The sequence below is a fragment of the Cricetulus griseus genome, chromosome 7, assembly GCF_003668045.3.
Source record: "Cricetulus griseus strain 17A/GY chromosome 7, alternate assembly CriGri-PICRH-1.0, whole genome shotgun sequence".
NCBI lineage: Eukaryota > Metazoa > Chordata > Mammalia > Rodentia > Cricetidae > Cricetulus > Cricetulus griseus.
The window spans coordinates 122658931-122679206 of record NC_048600.1 but is presented as its reverse complement, the minus strand read 5'-3'; the positions used below and the strand labels follow the sequence as shown (position 1 = coordinate 122679206).

At 45.7% G+C, this 20276-nt stretch overlaps 1 protein-coding gene across 1 annotated transcript in view; it reads left to right on the top strand.

Moving 5' to 3' along the window:
- LOC100773502 overlaps positions 1–15916 on the top strand; it is a 33578-nt gene extending 17662 nt beyond the window's left edge. Inside the window, 4 exon segments of the mRNA XM_027425804.2 lie at positions 10757–10871; positions 10873–10887; positions 13745–13918; positions 15686–15916. Coding sequence (XP_027281605.1) covers positions 10757–10871; positions 10873–10887; positions 13745–13918; positions 15686–15916 — 535 coding nt within the window.
- The last annotated feature ends 4360 nt before the right edge of the window (positions 15917–20276 follow it).

The window sequence follows — 20276 nt, the reverse complement described above, 5'->3', positions numbered from 1 at the left end:
TAATATAGTTCAAAGAGTTCACAGCTGGTCAAGATTTTACTTAATGAAAACAAATTCTCAGAGAGAGGGCCTGACAGATGTGTGTGGAACTTAGGCTTTGGGGATATATTGGCTTTAGCCAGGGGTCCACAACTTTTTGTCCCTTACTTTGCTTTTGCATGTATAGATTGGGTTCCTCCATGCTAAGAGGAGCTTCTAAAGCTGGTGAGGGTCACATCTGAATCCCAGAAACATTCCCATAAAGAGAATAGCTACTAGCCAATGAGAGTTCTCTTCAAGAGTGAAGAACAAATCTAGCCTAGTGCCAACAGTAGGTGTCTTCAGAGCCATGGAAATGGCATTGTAACTGATGTGAATAACGGTAGCTGAGCTGAAATGGAGACGTCACAGTACATCCTTTTTCTACCCTTGCAAACTCTATTTTTAATGCAGTGGGATTTTATTCATTTATGTATTTGTTTATTTTTTGAGACAATGGCTTCTATTTACCTACTCATCTATGTATCTCTAGACATGGTCTCATGTATCACAGACTGGCCTTTTACTCACTATGTAACAGAGGATGACCTTGAACTCCAGATGCTCCTGTTTCCACTTCTGGAGTGCTGGGGCAACAGCCGTCTACCAGCAGATGAAGTTTACAATGGGGTTCAAACAGGGGTTCTCTGGATCCTAGGCAATCACTCTAGCTACTAAAGTGCCAAGTGAGCTACACCCCAGTTCTAGCAGATTCTCCTTTCTCCCCCTTTTTGTCCCTTCCTTTCCAGCCTCCTGTTATCCACCCAAAGAATTGCTTTAGCACCAAAGATAAGGACTTTCTACCCTAGTGTTATCCGCATTGCCTGAGCTGAGAGCTTGAGAGAGGCAAGCTATCTTTACATTATCATGTCTTCCTCTAAAGGAATCAAACTCTTAGAAAATGCATAATGGATCTGCTAAGTGGACCTCAATGACAGAAGGACAAACCAGGAGGTGTTTTTATGGTCAATAGCTGCCTGTGACCCTCATTTACAAACTCGAAAGACAGAGGTCCCTTGGTCATGAACATGGAGCTAATAGTGCTAAAGAGATCGACAAAATCCATTTGCCAAAATGTCCCAATGAACTCTGGCGCCCCAGTCACACAGAGTCCAAGAAAAGTTCACTTTATGCAGACACGGCATACTTTTTGAAATCTTACAGTTTTGATCCCCTGAAAAATCCTCATTGCAGTGACATTCCAGTCCATGAGAGGTCTGACCACATGACCTGATAAGGTAGAGCTTTGAAAGCGAATCTCTTGCAAAGCTGGCTGTACTTCCCAGTCCTCAAGGAGAACTGTGAGGGAAGCAAAGAGATGACTGGCATTCAACAAAGGTGGAAGGAAAAGGAGGGGAGTCCCTTTTCCTTGGGATAAAAGCTTTGGCTTTAAAGCAGAGAAAGTGAGATCATCAAGGCTCCCCTCCTGTTAGTCACCTCCTTAGGGTCTCTGGTGAGCCCCCGGCTTTCCCAGACATCACATGTGTCCATACTGATTCTCCTTCAGCTTTCCTGCCTTCCCAGTGTATCTTTCTCTCCAACTGTTTGGAGGCCAAGGTCCATCTAGCTTTCTCACCTCTTGCTATAGGCATCATCATGCCATCAACTGAGTGACAGGAACTTCAGAGTCTCAAATGGAAACCACATTCTGCCTTTCACTCAGCAAATACTTGCTTAGCACCCACTGTGCATCAGGCACTGTTCCAAAAAGAGAAAACATTCTGGAGACTAAAACCAAGAAATAAATGGTCAAAGACAAGGAGAGAATGTATTATCCTGTCTCCTAGACATCCCTGTCTCTTCAGGGAACAGTTCTGTGGGTGGGGGAATCTGAGTATTCTTCCCATCCACGGGTGGTCCCATCCGGGCCAAGTACATCTTCTCAGGCAGTTGGCACTCACTCCCTCCCAAAGCAGTGTTTGGGGAACATTTATCCTTGAGCCCGAGTTCAGAATCTAGTCGCTGTGTCCCTTTCAAGGCTGTGTGTTTCTTATTTTCCTCCCACGTGAAAGTGATTAGACTTTTCTTCCAGCTGGGGGTGGCCTCCCACTTCTGACCCTAAACGCTCAGGAAATTACAAAGCGAGTTTCCAATGGATGCTTTTGCCAGAGCCAGGCAGGTTTCATCTGCCAACTCACTCTCCCTTCATCTTGCAAACCTGACATAGCATGAAGGAGGAGGAGTGGGAGTCGGCGGCCTTGCTGGCTTTAGGGCTGATGAGGGGCAGAAGCAAGACTGGCTTTCCTTATCTGGTAAGGTACCTAGAGAAATGTTAGTATTTCATATGGAATTGGTGTGTGTGTGTGTGTGTGTGAGAGAGAGAGAGAGAGAGAGAGAGAGAGAGAGAGAGAGAGAGAGGAGAGGAGAGGAGAGAGGAGTCAGGCATGTTTGAAAAAGAAATGAGTTTGCTTAGAAATGCATGGTTTTCACAGTAATTTTTGGAATCAAAGCGTAGACAAATGGCAGAAATGGCAAATTAGAGTTCTTAGTCTTCCTTCATCAAGAGCTGTGTATTGGATGCAACTGAAACCACAACCTTTGCTTATAATATGTTTCTTCTGGAGGATATCAAGGAAAACTTTGTAGACTGTAAATCAAGAGAGCCTGCTCCAATTCATCCAGACATGGGGAAAACTCATCTTTCAGACCAATATTGAATAATAGCACATCCTGTCCAAACATGCTCACTAAGGCTTGGTCGTTTAGCAGAGGACGACTGTTTTTCTGGAAGGAGCAGATCATTGTAAAAGAAAGGACAGTGGATAGATACAAAACTCGGAGAGGGTGAAAAACCCTCCACAAGCATGCTATGTAGGGATGGGTAACTTTCCTCTAATCTTGGGGACTTGTCCTCTGAGGTACAAGCTGGAGTTTTTCAGGCACTAATATCTCCTCATTTCCTGGCTGAGATGTGAGGAGTTATGGCCACGCATTCCTAAAGCCAAGACCTCCACCATGCCTTCCCTGCTATTGTAAATTGTACACTTAAAACTGTGAGCCAAAATAAGTCCTTCCGTTAAGTGTTGTTAGGTTCTGTCACAGTGACAAGGGACGTAGCTAATACATTGTTTGGGGGAAGATGCTAAGACAAGGTCTTTTCCATAAATGCAAATCCAAACATACCTCTCAGAAGTTTCCATCATTGGTGCCGTGTGCCATTAGTATGGAACCAAATCAGGATGCCCCACAATATATGGGATTTTACTACAACTCCATGTTACCAACTGGGTCCATCCTTCTTAAAGACAGTTGTCCCCTCCTCACCGTATGATGGCCCTAAATAACAGATGAAGTTTGATTCTCCTCAACCATCTTTGCCATACTCCACCAATGAGCCACATTGGTGGCATGAGACGCCTCTGTCTGTCCAACCCTGGAGTTGAATTCATAGACTCTGCTGTGGCTGGAATGGCAGACAATAACCCACCACCTCCATGTTCCAGCTCCAGTGTCTCTTGATTTAGACATAGTTTTGCTGATAGACAGGCTGTTAATGTCTAAACTCTATATTATTTTAGATTTCAGTGTTTGACCACAAAAAGCAATGCATTCTTGGGTTTGTTGTGGTTTTGACAAAGCCATATTTGTTAGGCTTATTACTCGGTTAACTTCCGTTTGGGCCACACTCACACTCCATCCCACACTGTATTGAGAGTCCATACTGAGAAAAAAAGGGGCTTGTCTCTTTCTTACATCCGTTACAGCTCTAGAGGGGGCTCATTCAACTATCATAATGATGCTGAATTATTAAATGCAGTTTATCATTTCTAAAATTCTTTTAAAATAACTTGTCACAGCTGGGCGTTGGTGGCTCACTTCTTTAATCCCAGCACTTGGGAGGCAGAGGCAGAGGCAGGTGGATCTCTGTGAGTTCAAGACCAGCCTGGTCTACAAATCGAGTTCCAGGACAGCCTCCAAAGCCACAAAGAAACCCTGTCTTGAAAAACAAAACAAACAAACAAAATCTGTCACAAACAGAAAGAGCAAAACATATTCCCAACTTTGACAAGATATCTGGAAGAATGCATACAAGGCTGTCAGGCACTGCCATGTTGCCATCAGACACCCAGATTTTCCACAGCCATCTTAGTGTCACATCCACAAGGTACGTCACATACACATGCCAGGCAAGAAAAGGACAGATGGACCCTGGAAAACAAAACAGGACCATCATAGTGTACTAGAAAATGATAACTTCCCAAGACCCTCTCCCCACACCAGACATTTCCTGCTGTCTGGACAGAATTGTGTATGTCACAGGGTCATGACAGCTGCGAAGCCATGAAATGTAGAACACTTGCTTTATGGCAGAGTGGAGATAAATAATAATAGGGGGTCAGCTGGTAGAGTCAGGGCCGACCAAGCAGTATTACTCCTGATTCACTCACAAACAAAATCCCAACAAGACAAGAGACTTTCCCAAGTTCACGGAACAGGCAGCTAGGACACAGCATCTCTCTGCTTCCAAGGACCCATAGTGTCCACTGTATGGGACACCCACGGCTTTGAATGAAGCAGCATTTAGAATCAAACATTGAAACACATCTACTCACAAACACAGCCTTCCATCTCCTGGCACAGCCAACATCCTGCAAATAGAGCACAGGTATTAAATGATACCCTTTTGTTACCCCCACTCATGTTGTTTGTTGTTGTTGTTGTTGTTGTTGTTATGTGATGTGTGTGATGTGTGTGAGTGTATGAGTATGTGGATGTGTGTGTGTTTGGTGTGTGTGACATAGGTGACTATGTAAGTGTGTGTATGAGAGCATTGTGCGTGATGTGTGTAGATCTGTGTTGTGCTTGCTATCAGCTCTTTGCTCTGATTCCACCTCATTTAACAAAGCAGCAGGATTTAGAATCACACGTGGTTTGTCCCAGTTTATATTTTCCAGAAATAAGAGGATTGGTGACAATGAGCCTTTTTCTGCAAACTAGTGGTGGAACAGTAGCCAACAGCACACTGTAGCAAATGTAGAGGCTTGACTGCCAGCTCCATCGGTTTCCAATGTGAATCCCTGGTCAAGTCCTTTAACTTCTCTCTGTTATTACCTCTCCACCACTGTAGAGGAGTCCTCTTGCCACAAAGTAAATGGTCACACATTTGGTGGATTGAAACATCTGCTAATTATGTCAGTTTTATGGGCAGGAAGCTCAGCAAAACTTAGCTCACTCTTGCCTTTGGCATCTCTTTGTGACTCTTGATTCTTGGCAAAACCCATTTCCTTGCAGACTTAGAACTCACAGTGGCTTGTCTCTTGAAGGCTTTGAACCCAAGACCATTTCTGGGGACTCAGGGAATTAGGCCAGGCCTGTTTGTTTGTTTGTTTTTATTTTCTGGGTATGAGTGTTTTATCTGCTTGTAGGCATGGGTAACAATCATATGTGTGTGGTGTCTTTTGGAACCAGGATCAGATCTCCTGGAATTGGAGTTGCAGATGGTTCTTAGCTACCCCTTGGGTTGTAGGAAACAAATGTGTGTCCTCTGGAGAAGTAATTCTTAGGCAGTGAGCCATTTCCCTGCCCCATAAGCTCCTCCCTGATCACTTTAGCGACAACTGATTAGGGTCTTTAACGACAAAATTCCTTCCTCTTTTCCAAGTAGTACCATAGCCATGGGAATGTTGGCTCATCATATTCACCAGCTCAGGTCACATCCAAGGACAGAGGTCGTCTAGGACATGTACCATAGGGTGTTAGAATCTTAGGCATCTTTGTATTCTGCCTGTCATACCCTATACAATGAAGATTCAGGATCCTTCCCATATGGTCATTCTGAATACTGCTACATGGTAGGCCCCATGCAAGGAACTGGGGAGTTCAAACAATATTAACTTAAACCTTGTTTTAAAGGAAATCACAAGCCAGGCATGTCAATGTCTGCATGCCATTCAGAACTGGGAAGGATTGGATGTTCAAGGCCAACCTTGGTTACACAGAAAGTTTGAGCCCAGCCTGGGTTACATGAAGCAGCAGTGAAACTAACAATAACAACATTAAATTGAAACACTGTTCCTCTAGCATTAACAGCTTTCCCGTGATGCCAACGTTGGCAAGAAGCATTAAAGCTTTAATATAACCAAATGGCTTTTTGATATAAAAAAACAATGTTTTCTTGGCATATGGGAGCCACTGTCAGAAATAGGAAGTGCTGACAACAGTTGAATTCTGTTATCCGTAGGGTTATTATTTCCACCCTCAAAATCCCCTGGTTTGGCTTTTAGCTTGCAATCAGGGGCAGCCATTTGACTGCTGGAGTCTGTGCTGACAAATAGGTTCTAACCTGGTGGTGTATGAGCCCCTGCTGCCCCGGTAGAAATCCTGGGAAGCTTGTCCATCCAAAGCCCCCGCTCAGCAAGTTCAGAAGCAACGAGCACGGATGCACCTTCCCACTGGACTCATTGAAAGCTCCTTGGGAGGCTCCATCACACTTCTAGGACTGAGAGTTGCTACTCTAGCCAGTGGGAGTTCATTGCCAGTAACAATAAGTCTTTCCGCCAAGCCGCCAGAGCCCTGCTGCCCAAGTTCGCCTGCCGCCACATTATGGTCCCAAGTAACACAGAGACTTATATTAGGTACAAATGCTGCTTGGCCAATGACTAGGATTTCTCATCTTCTAGCTCAGTCCTCATTATCATAAATCTATATATTTTATAAGACTTATCAGGTGCCAGCAGAAGCATCCTGTCTTCTGGGCTCACATGGTGACTCTGTGCTTTCTCCTACATTTCCCAGAATCCTCCTTGACTCCTAGTCCCACCTATCTTGCTTTCCTATTGGTCAACAGTACTTTATTTATCAACCAATAAGACAATCATATACACGGAAGGACCTCCCCCATCAATTGCCCCTGTCTTGAACACTAAAATCTCCTTTAAAACCGTTGTAGAGATGGTTCGGTCCATGAAGGGCTTGCCTTGAGGAGATGAAAACCTGAGTTCAGTCCCCGGGAACCCACATAAAGCTACAGGAAGTGCTATGAGTGGTGGTGCACACTTGGACTCGCAGCACTCGGGAGGTCCAGACAGGAGGGTCCCTAAAGCTTGCTGACCAGCCAGCCTGGCCTAATGGGTGGGCTTCAAGCAAACGAGAAACCCTGTCTCAAAGGTGATGGAGAGCTAAAGATGGCATCTAGGGCTGTCCTCTGGCCTCCACAGACACAGACATGGTGGCTCATGGAGGAAAGTTAATGTACATTTATGTAGCCTGTGTTATATAGTGAGGCCCTTTCTCAAAGGAAGGAAGGAAGGAAGGAAGGAAGGAAGGAAGGAAGGAAGGAAGGAAGGAAGGAAGGAAGAAAACAAGAGGTCTGGCTGCAGTTCAGTGGTAGAGTACTTGCCAAATATGCATGGGGATCCAAGTTCAGTATCCAGCAGTGTTTCTTTTCTCTTAAGAGGAAAAAGAATAATTCAGTAGAAGGTTATTTTTACTTTAAAAGGCTCAGAGTTAAGTAGAAAGATGCCCTTTTCTGCGCCCAAAGAGAAATATTTTCAGCATCAAGGGCATGGGATTAATTTTGAGGTTATAAACACATATAAACACATATTTTTTTATTTTTTCCAGTTTTCTGTGAGTATGTGCTATCTCCAGGGCTTAATCCCTTCCAGAGAATGGTCCCCTGCATTTTTCCCTCCCCTGACTAAAGATGGAATTTAAAATTACCCAAGTGTCCTAGTTATCTCACTAAACTCCAGGACAACATGCAGTCCGCTGTCTTGTCCGCCTCCCTGTGCCTCCTCTCATCCCCAGGGCCCCCACCTCTTTGCTCAAGAGTGCATTCTGATCTGGGTGTGGCTGACCCTGTTCCCTGCTCAATGGATTCTCCCTGAGTCCAGCTGTGCTAGCTGAAAAAGCAGACACTTAGTGGCTGAGGAGGCTGAGGCTAAGCTCCAAGAAGCTGGACTCCACTTTTAAGATAATGCTGGGCTAGTGGAAGCCGTTTGAGATGGAAAGCATGTGTCCTCTGGTGCCTGAGGTCTGAAGGGCAAGCCCATCTCTTCATATCACACACTTCTACAAAGTCCTGGGAGTCATCCCAGGGGACAGAACAGCTGGAAGAAAAGCAGTCTCTGCTCAGACAACCATTGTCACAGTCCTCTTCCCGTGCACATGTTCTCCAAATGGGTTACATACCAGACACCCCACTAAACCATGGTAGCCCACCATCACCTTACTCCACCAATAAGTGCTCAGAGCTGGAGAGATGGCTGTCAGAAAAGTGCAAGCATGAGGACCCGAGTTCGATCCCTAGCACCTGTGTAATAAATCAAGCATGGCAGCACACCTGAAATCCCAACACTAGATAAAAGAAGAAAGATGGGTTTCTGAAGTTCATAAGCCAGACACTCTAGCCTAACAGGCAAGTTCCAGGCCAATGAGAGATCCTGTCTAAACACAAAGGTGGATGGTGCCTGAGAAACAACACCCACCACATTCACCCCCACACATGTGCACACTCAGTAACACAGACTCAAGGAAAAAGGAAAAAAAAAAAAAAGAATGCTTCTATCATACTAGAACTGACCTCGGCCTCAAAGTTAAATGCTTGGGAGGACTCAGAAAGTATGATTCTGAGTCATGTTTTTACATCTAATTTGGGTTTCTAAAGGGAACTGTTGGGTGAAGTTCACTTCTTTCTCTGTTTGAATCCTTTGAGAAATTCAAGGCTTCCACTCATCCTGCAGGAGGTGTTAAGGAAGGACATAGCACACAGCACCCCTGGCTGAGGGAGCACACAGCAGCCCAGACTCTTCACAACAGCAGTTCCTTCCATGGAGGGAAAGGAAATGCATGGACAATTGCTAAGAGCAGGACTTGCCCTTAGGGGGAACCTCAAGAGAAAACCTAAGGGATGTGACACCCTGATTTACTCGCTGGTGCTCACGAATAAATAGCCCTCTCCCGAATCCTTGGGTGGTGAACACACCTAGGAAACTCATGAATCCCAAACTGGCCAGTACGAGAAGGGGTGGCTGAGGGATATAACAATGAAATTGTTCTCTCTAGGATTTAGGATCCTTTATTATGTTTTTAATATAAAGAAGTCTTGGGGCTAGAGAGGTGGCTCAGGAGGTAAGGGTTTGCTTTGAAAATACGAGGACTGGAGTGCAGATTCGGCACTCAGATACAAAGCCAGGTGCAGCAGCAGGCAGCTGGAATCCCAGCACTGTAGAGACAGAGACCTGTAGATTCCTGGAGGTTGCTGGCCAGTCAGCCTCACTGAATTGATGGATAACAGCTGAAGGATGATGGTCAAGGTTGATGATAGCGCGCGCGCACACACACACACACACACACACACACACACACACACACTTATTTTAATATGAAATTTTAGCATCTACAAGAATAGTTTTATTGAAACACAATTATGTTTGTTTGTGTGTGCGTGCACACACACACACACACATGAATTCATGTTGGCATCAGGCATCTTCCTCACTCACTCAACCTTATTTTCTGATAGTCTCTCACTGAACCTAGAGCTTACCCACACACCTAGCCTAATTGGCCAGCAAGCCCTAGGGATCATCCCATCTCTGCCTCCAGAGTCCTGGCATCACAGCTGTGTGCCACCACCAGACCTGGCTTTTTTAATGCAGGTTCTGGGGGTCAAACTTGGGTCCTCACAAGTGCACGACATGCACTTTACTGAATGAGCTACCTCCCCAGCCCCGACCAAAGCCACACCTACGCTCAATGGCCACATGGTATAGTTGGGACAAAAAACTACATGGTCAACAAATCCTAAAGTGTTTACCATCTGTCCTTAGAGGAGAAAGTTTGCCAGCCTCTGCGATAAGATGGGAGAATTCTGCATCCGTGCAACAAAATGAAGGGTTGGCACAACTGGCTCCTTAATGGGCCTGATTAGACAGTCATGCTGGGGCCAATGATACTTTCTACTCGGTTAAATGCCCACATTGAGGATCCACTCAAACAGCTTCAACAGAAGGGCTTCTTGATGATGCCCTGGGCCAAGGGAATTGCCCACAATCCTCATCACACTCTTAGTATCACCTAGGAATTACACGGCACCCACCATTTATTAGCTGGAGTCCCTCTATCTATTAGCTGATTATATATATATATATATATTATATATATATATATATATATATATATATGTGTGTGTGTGTGTGTGTGTGTGTGTGTGTGTGTGTGTGTGTGATTTATGGCTAAAGGACACAGTCCTTTTAGTCCAACAATGGCTGTCTCACAGTCGAGATACCAAGAATACAGTAGTTGTTCAGTCCATGAGGCTGAATGTCTCAGCAGTCCAGGGCACTGAAGGCCTGGAGAGCTGCTGGTCTTCAGTCTGCATCAGAATCCCCCCAAAATAGGTTCTGATATTGGAGAAGGAATGCCCCCACAATGGTCTAGATGAACTTGCCCAAGAGAGTACAAGCAAGTAGGTAGAAAGCAGTTTCCTTCTGCCATGTCCATCTGGACTGCCACCAGAGGGTGTCACCCACATTTAGGGTCAACCTTCCTGCTTGAAATACTCTGATCAAGAAAACCCCTCACAGTAGTGCCAAGTGGCTCTTGGCAGAGGTTGTACTGTCGTCCCCTGTCATGCCTTGTGGTCACACACCACAGAATAAACCCCGTTCATGCTAGGAAAGAACCAAGCACCGGATCGAATACAGCCTTTCTCTTCTTGCTTGTCTGAAACAGATTTGAAGCTGCCGACCCCTCTGGGACCTGTGAATCCACCTCTCATTTCCTCCGGTCTGAGTGATAGCAAGGCTGCGGGGCGAGACTGCGAATTGTCTCCTCGAACAGCAAAGAGCTTCCGGATACACAATGTGAGTCCTCTTTCTTCTCCTAACCTGTTGCAGACCGAGAAGATGTATCCCCCACAGAAGGGTGAGCTGAGAAAACGAGGTGCAGTGGCTGGGTGGGGTGGGTGGACCAGAGGGATAGGAGAAAGTGGCTTTGCCTCACCAGAATCCCCACCTTGACCCTGTCACCAGCCTGCCACTGGCTCCATCAGATTACAGAGAAACGGACCCCTATCGGTGTGGAAATGGTATTTCGAGACCTTGTCTGGGGAATCTTTCAAAAGAAGAAACTATCCCATATTCAGTTCTCTGAGGTTCCTGGTGGCATTTCCACCCCTGGACACCTCTGTTCTGCCTCATTGTCCTGAGTTTCTGCTGTATGTGTGTCTGCTGCATAAGGTGTTATGGGTCTGGTCTTTGCCTCTTGATACCCTGGAGGCCTTTTTGTCTTTGCTACCACTAATGGGTTAACTGATTTTCCCAAAGATAATAGGTTCATTTCATTTTGTGAGAAATGTGTTTCTCCAACACTTCAGAGTTATTCTGCATCTGTAATCCCTGATACATATAGATACCCAGGAAATCCAAATCCAATTCCTCACTTGGGAGACAAATGTCTTGGGGAACGTCCTGCCAGTGTGGAATCCATATAGGTGGATAAAACACGGATGCTGATCACAAGAACTTTAGGGTCTAATTGGGACAGGTTCAAATAGAGAGACATTAGCAGCAAGTCACAGAGGGACAGAGACCCTTTGAGAGGATACTTGGGAGTCCTGAGGGAAGCTAGTTCTGTTAAGAGTTTGGAACAGTCTCCTGAGGAAGGGATAAGTTATTGGGAGCCAAAATCGGAGTCTTAGAAGATAAATGGGAGTGAGGGAGAAGGCAAGAGAATGTTGGAAGTTGGGGATGAGTAGGAGGCAAGCAGAAAAGATGTAAACTTAGGTCCTGTAATGAAAACAGGGTGATGGTGAATGGTGGTGATGAGGAAGCAAGTCCTCACAGTAAACTGGGGTGAAGAGCAGAGCTGGTGGTAGTGAGAGATGGAAGACTCACTCATTGGTCACTGCAGCAAGAGTTGACATGAGGTCAACTCTGATCAGAGAAGATGAGGTTGCCTGGTTCCGTCTGAGGTCCATCACCAACAAGCTGTGACGCTCCATGGTGACCTGAAAAGGACCTTCCTTTGAAAGTGTCGCTGCCCTAAAGCTATATATAGACACTTAAATCTGATGCCCCAGAAGGCGACAAGACTGAGGAAATCCCATCTTTCACTTTGCTGAGCCTCAGTTTCCCTATCTGGGAAAGCAGAGGCTTGACTCCTGGCCTCTGATGTCTGTCAGCTCCTCTATCCCACTTCCAGAATGGCTGTCTCATTCCCTATCTGGTGTCTTTCTGGTCAGTGCTGAAAGAAACAAAACATTGTCTTATTTCCTGCTATGTGGGAGACAGGATGTGGTTTAAATTCCTCACTGGACCGAGTCCCTGTGGTGAGAGTCCAGCCTCCCTCTCCCCAGAACACTCTCACCCTGCCAGATGCCAAGTTAGAAGGAGCAGGGACACTCAGCTATCAGCTGCCCAGAGCCATCAGCCACCAATCTCGGTTACTGGCCATATTCCTGGCTCTGTGGAAACAAAGAAATCAAGACATGGATATAGTAATTGCTGGGAGTCCTCCACTAACAAGGAAGCCAAGAAGTCCTGGGAAAAGTCCCCTGGTGTGGAGTCAAGGACACTCTCCCACTGGCCACACCTGGGCAGATCAAGAGGGGTACTCACTGCACAAAAGAAACTGGTGTTGTCCAGGAAGAATCTGGGACCTGTTGACAGTCCAAAGGAGCCAGACAAGCAGAGAGAAATGAGATGAGGGTGATATGTTCAGAAACAAGGGAAGCCACACATATTAGTTATTTCTCTAGTGACCACCACAAAATACCCGATGTAAGCAACTTGTGCAAGGCAGGCTTATTTTGGGTCGCAGTTCAAGTATCTACCAGGAGAGGAAAGCATGGTGGCAAGAGCGCAAAACAACAACGCTTCTTTGATTCCTCTCTTTTTATTCAGGCCACAACCCCACTTTCTTACAGAGGCAAGATGAGAGTCAGAATCACATGGCCCACCAAATCTTGCATCTGAGAAGGCTGGTTTCCACCCCCTGAACACTCTGGACATGACCTGTGGGGTGTGTGTATGTCTGTCTGTCTGTCTGTCTGTCTGTCTGTCTGTGTGTGTGTCCATGTGTGCGTGTGTGTGTGTGTTCATGTATGTGTTCGTGTGTGTGTGTGTGTGTGTGTGTGTGTGTGTGTGTGTACAAACATGTGGAAGCCAGAAGCCAACATTTGAGTGTCTTCCCCAATCATTCTTTCCAAGATTTTTTTTTTTTTTGAGACAGGGTCCCTCCCTGAAATTGGAGCTTGCTCACTGAGCTAGACTGACTGACTGGTCAGTTGAGCTCCAGGAATTCTCCTGTCTCTGCATCCCCAACACCATATGCGTTGCTGTAACTGGCTTTGTATGTGAGTACTGAGAATCCAAACTCGGAACCTCACGCTTGCATACTTCATGCTCGCACAGCTTGCACTAAATGAGAAGAGTCCTATGTATCCCTTTGCATCTAAATTATGCCTCATCAAGGCTTTGGGGGCGGGGTGGGGAGGGGGAAACCACCTTGATTGATGTCCCCATGGAGCTGAGTAAGGAGCTGAATCCCATAGTGAACTGGCATTGTTCCGGCTTGAACTAAGTCAGTGCTCTGGCTCTCCATGAGTGGTGCTAGATTCCTGGCAGAAAGTGGAGGGTATGGCTCTTTCTTCTGTCTCTCAAGATAGCAGAAGGCAAAAGTCAATGAAATTTCATCTCATCAATGAGAGGTCTGATGAGAGCTGCCTGCTATATAATACAGTTTGTCTTACGGTGTGGCCACCGTAACTGGTCCTTTGCAGGCACGTATGGCCTCCCTGCCCCAGCAGGGCCCTTTCCGACACCTTATGGACATGAAGGCAGAGAGGAGACTGGCAGGCTGGAGGGAGCGCCGTAACCGCTTTGGTGACATTAGCACACACAAGTGCTATCAGTTTGGGCAGATCTTCTCTCCTTTCCAGGCTCTGGCCACCACGGTGAGTTTCTACCATGGTGAGTTTCAAATTAAGTCTGGGGGGGGCACCAGTGTCAAACCTCAATTCTTTGTCCTTTTCAGGAGTGTATTAGTCAGTTCTGGCCCAAGTGATGCTGAGTAACAAAAGACTAAAACTCAGAATCTTAGAATGGCAGGTGCCTATTCTCCTCACTCAATCTACAGAAAAATTCACTCCTTCCACTTTAGCTCGCTGCCAGCTCACAGAACTGGAGGGTGTAAAGAGCTGAAAATCAACCTCCCACCTGCCACTATACATGGTCTCTTGCATTGTGTGAGGACAATGATCTGCCAGAGAGGTTAGGGGAAGATAGGAAGGATGAACTGACCAACTTATTCTGGTTTTCCCAAGACTTGCATTCACACTTGTCCCCACAGTTTCCAACTTTTATCATGTGAATCCCTGAGCCTCAGGAAACCCCTAGGTCCCTGTTCTCAAAGCAAATATTGCAGCTCCTTGGAACTAGAGCAAACCAGATGGTTTGTCACACTAACCATCAGTGACTCCCATGTGAAAACGATTTATTATTCTCCAAACTTTCTAGAAACTAGCACGATTCCTCTTAAGTCCACTGGCCAATATTCTTCAGACAATGTGCTTGTGCCGGACCCAAACCCAGGAATAGAAATCCAAACCCCAACTCTGTAGAGCTTGTATGCTTCCAGGGAAAACACTGCCATGAACAAAATAATGCTGCAGATGCAGTTGTGATAAGTGGTTAATGAGAATAGGCATAAACTAAATTACTCAAAAGGAGCTAAGAGTCATCCATATTAGCACTGCTTTCTACTACACACACACACACACACACACACACACACACACACACACACGCACACGCACACACACACATACACACACGTAGCGATTTGAGTCTCTTTATTCAAGAAGACACCAGGGCAAAACACAGGCCAGAGCTAAGTTATAGAACCCAGCAAGCGCGGCCAGAACAAAAGGGCCAGCGTCCCCACGTGCAGCCCCTTAAGAAGCTCCCTTACGTCACCCCGGCTTTCCTTCACCACGCCCTTACGGGCGAGTCCGGGGTCCACCTGGTACCTGTCCCAGGACTATTGGGCGGGGCTAGGGTGTCTCCCTACACACACAGTCTTCCTGCAAAACAAGTCCCTAGAAGTACATGCCTTCTCCATGGGAAGAGACTATCTCCCATGTGCTAGAAGGAACAGTGGCCACCTATTGTGTCATGTTGTCATGGTGACTTTTCTGTTGCTGTGATAAAGCACATAAGGAAAATGGGCTTATGGCTCCAGAGAAATAGAGTCCATGAATAGCAGTGACATTTGCAGCATGGTGGCATCAGGAAGCTGGCTGGTGACATTTTTCCACAAACAGGAAGCAGAGGAGAGAACAGGAAGTGAGGTGAGGCCATAAACTCTTCAAGCTGACCCCCAGTGATGCATTTCTTCCAGCAAGGCTCCACCTCTTCAAGGCTCCACAACCTCCCCAGACAGCACCACTGGGGGCTGAGTGCTCAAGTACATGAGCCTCTGGGTGCCATTTCACACTCAGACAACTCCTGGGTGCAGCACTGTAAACTGTGTGAAGACTTAATTCTCATGCACCTGCCAAATGAGTGTCACACTTACTCCCCACATAGTGGAGAAAAACAGAGTGGTATTCGTCTGCAACTGTTAGTGCTCCAGAACAAAGCCAGGGTTTGAACCTGGGGAGGTTCAACAGGATGATCCCATTGACAGCTCCTCCTCACCATGATTCTCTTCTGCCTCGTAGGAGATGAGAAGGCTGGTATTGCCCCGAGACCTGCCCGTGAGTTCTCGAATGCAGAAAATAAGTACTTCATCCCTCAGTGACATAAACCTCCAGGATATACCCCTGTCTCCCACAGAGCTGGACTTGGGAAAGGATGACAACCACCATGAAAAAGAGAAATCAGTGAGCCACATTAAAACGCCTTTATTCCCCCCAATAGTTAAAGCAACAAAATATAACGACACGAAATAAAATTGAAAACTGCCTGCGGCCCCTCACTACAAGATCTCACATGAAAACAAGCAATATCTAGGGGTCCAAGACTGTGGAGGCATCCTAGCAGGTGACAGTGTTCAGCTAGTCTAAGAAATTACCATATCATGCCCTGTGTGGATGCTCTGGGGTGGGGGTGGGAGGCTGAGCCATTAGAAAGTGTAAAAGGCACAGCCAGACCCAGCTCCTAATAAGACTTTCCTAGGAATCCTGAAAACTTAGGGGAGGATAAGGCTTCAGAATCCTACTCTCTGCACCATTGCTCATCAGCTAACCCCAGGGTATTAGATGGTCATCTCAGGTTTAGTTCCTCACAATGTGGCTAATCACAGAGAGTATCAAATACTGTACTTATGCTATGAGAGAGAGACAGAGACACAGAAGGAGAGAGACGCAGAGGGAGAGGGAGAGAGACAGAGACAGAGAGAGAAGAGAGAGGAGAGAGAAAAATTCTGCCTCTACCTCCCCCAGGTTCACAGAAAGTTCCTCCTTGGCTGGGATGGGGTGGCTCAGCTCTACGTGAACTACAAAGGAAGCTAATAAAGATCATATTGGGAATGTACTGGAAGACAAGATCTAGTATCAGGAAAAGATACAGAGCCGATGAGAAAGAATTAAGATCCGGGACATTTGATGTTTTATAAGCCAGACCATTACAAGGAGAAATGTCTACTTACACTCAACAAAAACAAACACTTTTTTATCATTTATAAACACCAATACTAACACTGCTCTCCCAAATGAACTCTTCCACCCTAAATAGATTCCACTTTCTTTGGATGCTTAAAAGCAATATATGCTCATAATAAAAACTGTTAAAAAGTATTTTTAAAGATAATTACCACCAGAGCTCAGTATTTGGAGACAATATGTGCTTGCATCTGGAACGTTCAGATCATCTGTCAGTGTCTTACACTCATTGACAAGGCTGAGTTTCAAGTCAACAACTGCACTTCCGGGTCATCAGTAAAACTACTAGACCCTGTGGACTCACTTCAAATCTCTTACCTCAAAGAAAATTAGAAATAGTTTGTTCTAGAACCCAATATGAGTAACTGTGGTGATACATTGCTTATGGTCTAATAAAGTCACTTCAGATCAAAATGCAAAGCTAGCCACAGCCACAGACCCAGGCAGTGGTGGCTCACACCATACTAATTAGTCATAGAAGCCAGGTGGAGGTGGCATACACCCTTAATCCCAGGACTCAAGAGACAGAGGCAGAGGATCTCTGTGATTGTGAGGCTAGCCTGGGCTACACAAGAATGAATCAGTCCGAAAGAGTAGCAGAGCTCGTGCCTTTAATCTCGGCACCTGGGATCACACGCCTTTAATTTCAGCGGTAGGAAGGTGGAGACAGGAGTGATATGGCTGGGTGGAGAGAGGAATATAAAGCTGGACAAGACAGAAACTCAGAGCATTTGCCGCCTATGAGGATTCCTGGAGACAAGATTGCCATTTGCTAGAGGTAAGAGCTACTGACATGCCGGGCATTGGTGGCGCACGCCTTTAATCCCAGCACTGGGAGCCAGAGGCAGGCAGATCTCTGTGAGTTCGAGGCCAGCCTGGTCTCCAGAGCGAGTGCCAGGATAGGCTCCAAAGCTACACAGAGAAATCCTGTCTCAAAAAACAAAACAAAAACAAAACAAAACAAAAAAGAGCTACTGACTTGGCTGCTTTGCTTTTCTGATCTTCAGCTTGAACTCCAGTATCTGTCTCTAGGCTTTTATTATCCGTGCTACAAGTAACTATAGCCAAGAAACACAGATTTGGATTACACCCAATTCCATACACCAATCAATAACAATTTGATAAAGTTTTTATAGTAACAAAACCAAGAAAACCATAAAAGACTTTCAAATACCTTTGTAGGGCTATCATGTGGGCAGCTTAAAGCACAACAGGGAGATCTCTGCTGTAGGCCTCAGAGACCATCACATGGCATTCTCGGTCCCGTGCTTGGGAGAAGCTTGGGATCTATTACTACATTCCAACAGGGTTAATTCGTCAGTCACGGAGATGTTAGGTCAGAGAGGTGGGCAAGGAATTGCTGTTAAGGGGATAAAAATAGGTCAAGATAAATTATAAGTTATAGTGAGATTCTAGATCTGCAACATTCCAACCCCTCCACGTCACTAAGTTCTAATCACTTAATGAGCCTTGCAGAAGTTTCTGTGGAATGTGCAGTTCTTGAAGGGGCTTCAGAATAGGCACAGAACACACTCAGACACCAAATTCTCAGCACAAAGAAGAGTGATTACATAGGAGGGATGGGACAGGCACTGCCTCTGAATGGGACGAAGACAGCAGCAGGTGTTTCTGTAGGGGTGGGTTTTAAGGAGGAAAGGGGAAGTCTGTTAGAATGGGTTGATGAGTCCTGATTGGACAGGTTAGTCAGTGTAACTAAAAAATGAATTTTGACTGCTGGACCTTGGTGTTTTGATAGTGGACCTTGGAGTCTTAGTCAGGCATAATCGTGGCCGAATAAGGGGCTAGACCTTAGTGGCTAGCTTTAGGAATATGCTCTAATGGTTTAGCAAGGGAGAGGGATGGAGGAAGGGCAAGACCTGCCAGCACCATATTTGCAATCCAGGGGCCTGTTAGAGAACCCTTTGGTTCTCTCTTGGAACTTCTTGTAGCAATTATCAGGTCACTTCTGATTGTCAGGTCACTTCTGGGGCCTGAAGGCCATTTCCAGGTCCCCTCCCAAGTGATAGAAGTTACAGAAGCCACAAACCTCCATTTGCATCTCATCCCTGAACCCAGGAAAGTAGTCTATCCTTGACCTCATTCAAACTTTTGATTGTAACAACCCTATCACCACCACAAAAAGAAAGAAAGAAAGAAGAAAAGAAGGAAAGTAGAAAGAAAGAAAGAAAGAAAGAGAGAGAGAGAGAGAGAGAGAGAGAGAGAGAGAGAAAGGAGAAAGGAGAAAGGAAAGCATATCACAAAACTATTCCTCTTTCTTTCCTCAGTCAACCTTTTCCAGAGATTTATAGACACTTTTATCTATAAAAGGCACGTACACACACACACACACACACACACACACACACACACACACACACACCACCACCACCACCACCACCACCACCACCACCACCACCACCACCACCACCACTATGATGTTGGTTTCTGAATTACATGAGGTGGAAGACACCACGGTTACCCCCCTTTTTGACACATACACCCTCTTTGAAGCTCTGTGTATTCATTTGTCTTCTTGCTTTTCTTCTCACAAGTGTCATCAACAAGCACATTTTTCTGGTGTGTGTTTATCATCCCTCTTGGCCCAGGGGTTTACAAATGAGAATTCACAAATCTCTTTTAAATAAAGCTTTATTAGACCACAGACCTGCCCATTTGTTAACACATTGTCTATTGATGTGATCGAGCTACTTTTCACAGTTAACTGTTGCCAGGAAGACTCCACAGCTCATAGACAAAAATATTAACTGCCTTCACCCTTTTTAGAAAAGCTTGCCACGCTGTCTTAAGCCAAATTCCTCTCTACAGTTTCTATATCCCTTAGCTCTGAATTTTTAAATTAGAATTAATTAAAATATTTCATTTATGCTCAATTTTTTATAAATTTATCTAAATTAGAAACAATCTTACCTTACATATCAATCCCAGTTTCCTCTCCCTCTCATTCTCCCGCCCCCCCACGACCCCCATCCCATCCTCCACCCACTCCCCAGGGAGGCTGAGGCCTTCCATGAGGAATCATCAAATCTGTCAAGTCATTTGAGGCAGGGCCTAGGCCCTCCCCCGTGTATCTAGGCTAAGAGAGTATCCCTCCATGGGAAATGGGCTCCCAAAGTCTGTTCATGCACTAGGGATAAATCCTGGTTCCACTGCCAGAGGCCCCATAGACTGACTGCCCAGTGCTCCTAGCTGACACCATATTCAGGAGGCCTGGTTTGATCCTATGTTGGTTCCCCATCTGTCAGACTGGGGTTCATGAGTTCCCAGTTGCTCAGGTCAGCTGTTTCTGTGGGTTTTCCCAGCATGATCTTAAACCCTGTGCTCATCACTCCTCCCTCTCTATGACTGGATTCCAGGAGTTTGGCTCAGTGCTTAGCTGTGGATCTCTGTTTCTGCTTCCATCAGCTACTGGATTAAGGCTCTAGGATGGCATTTAAGGTAGTCATCAGTCTCATTATAAGGGAAGGTTATTTAAGGTAGCCTCTCCACTATTGCTTAGGGGCCTCGTTGGGCTCATCCTTGTGGATCTCTGTACAATTCCCTAGAGCCAGATTTCTCCTCAAACCTACAGTAGCTCCCTCTATTGATGTGTTTTTTTTCTTGCTCTCCTCTATTCATCTCCACATTCAAT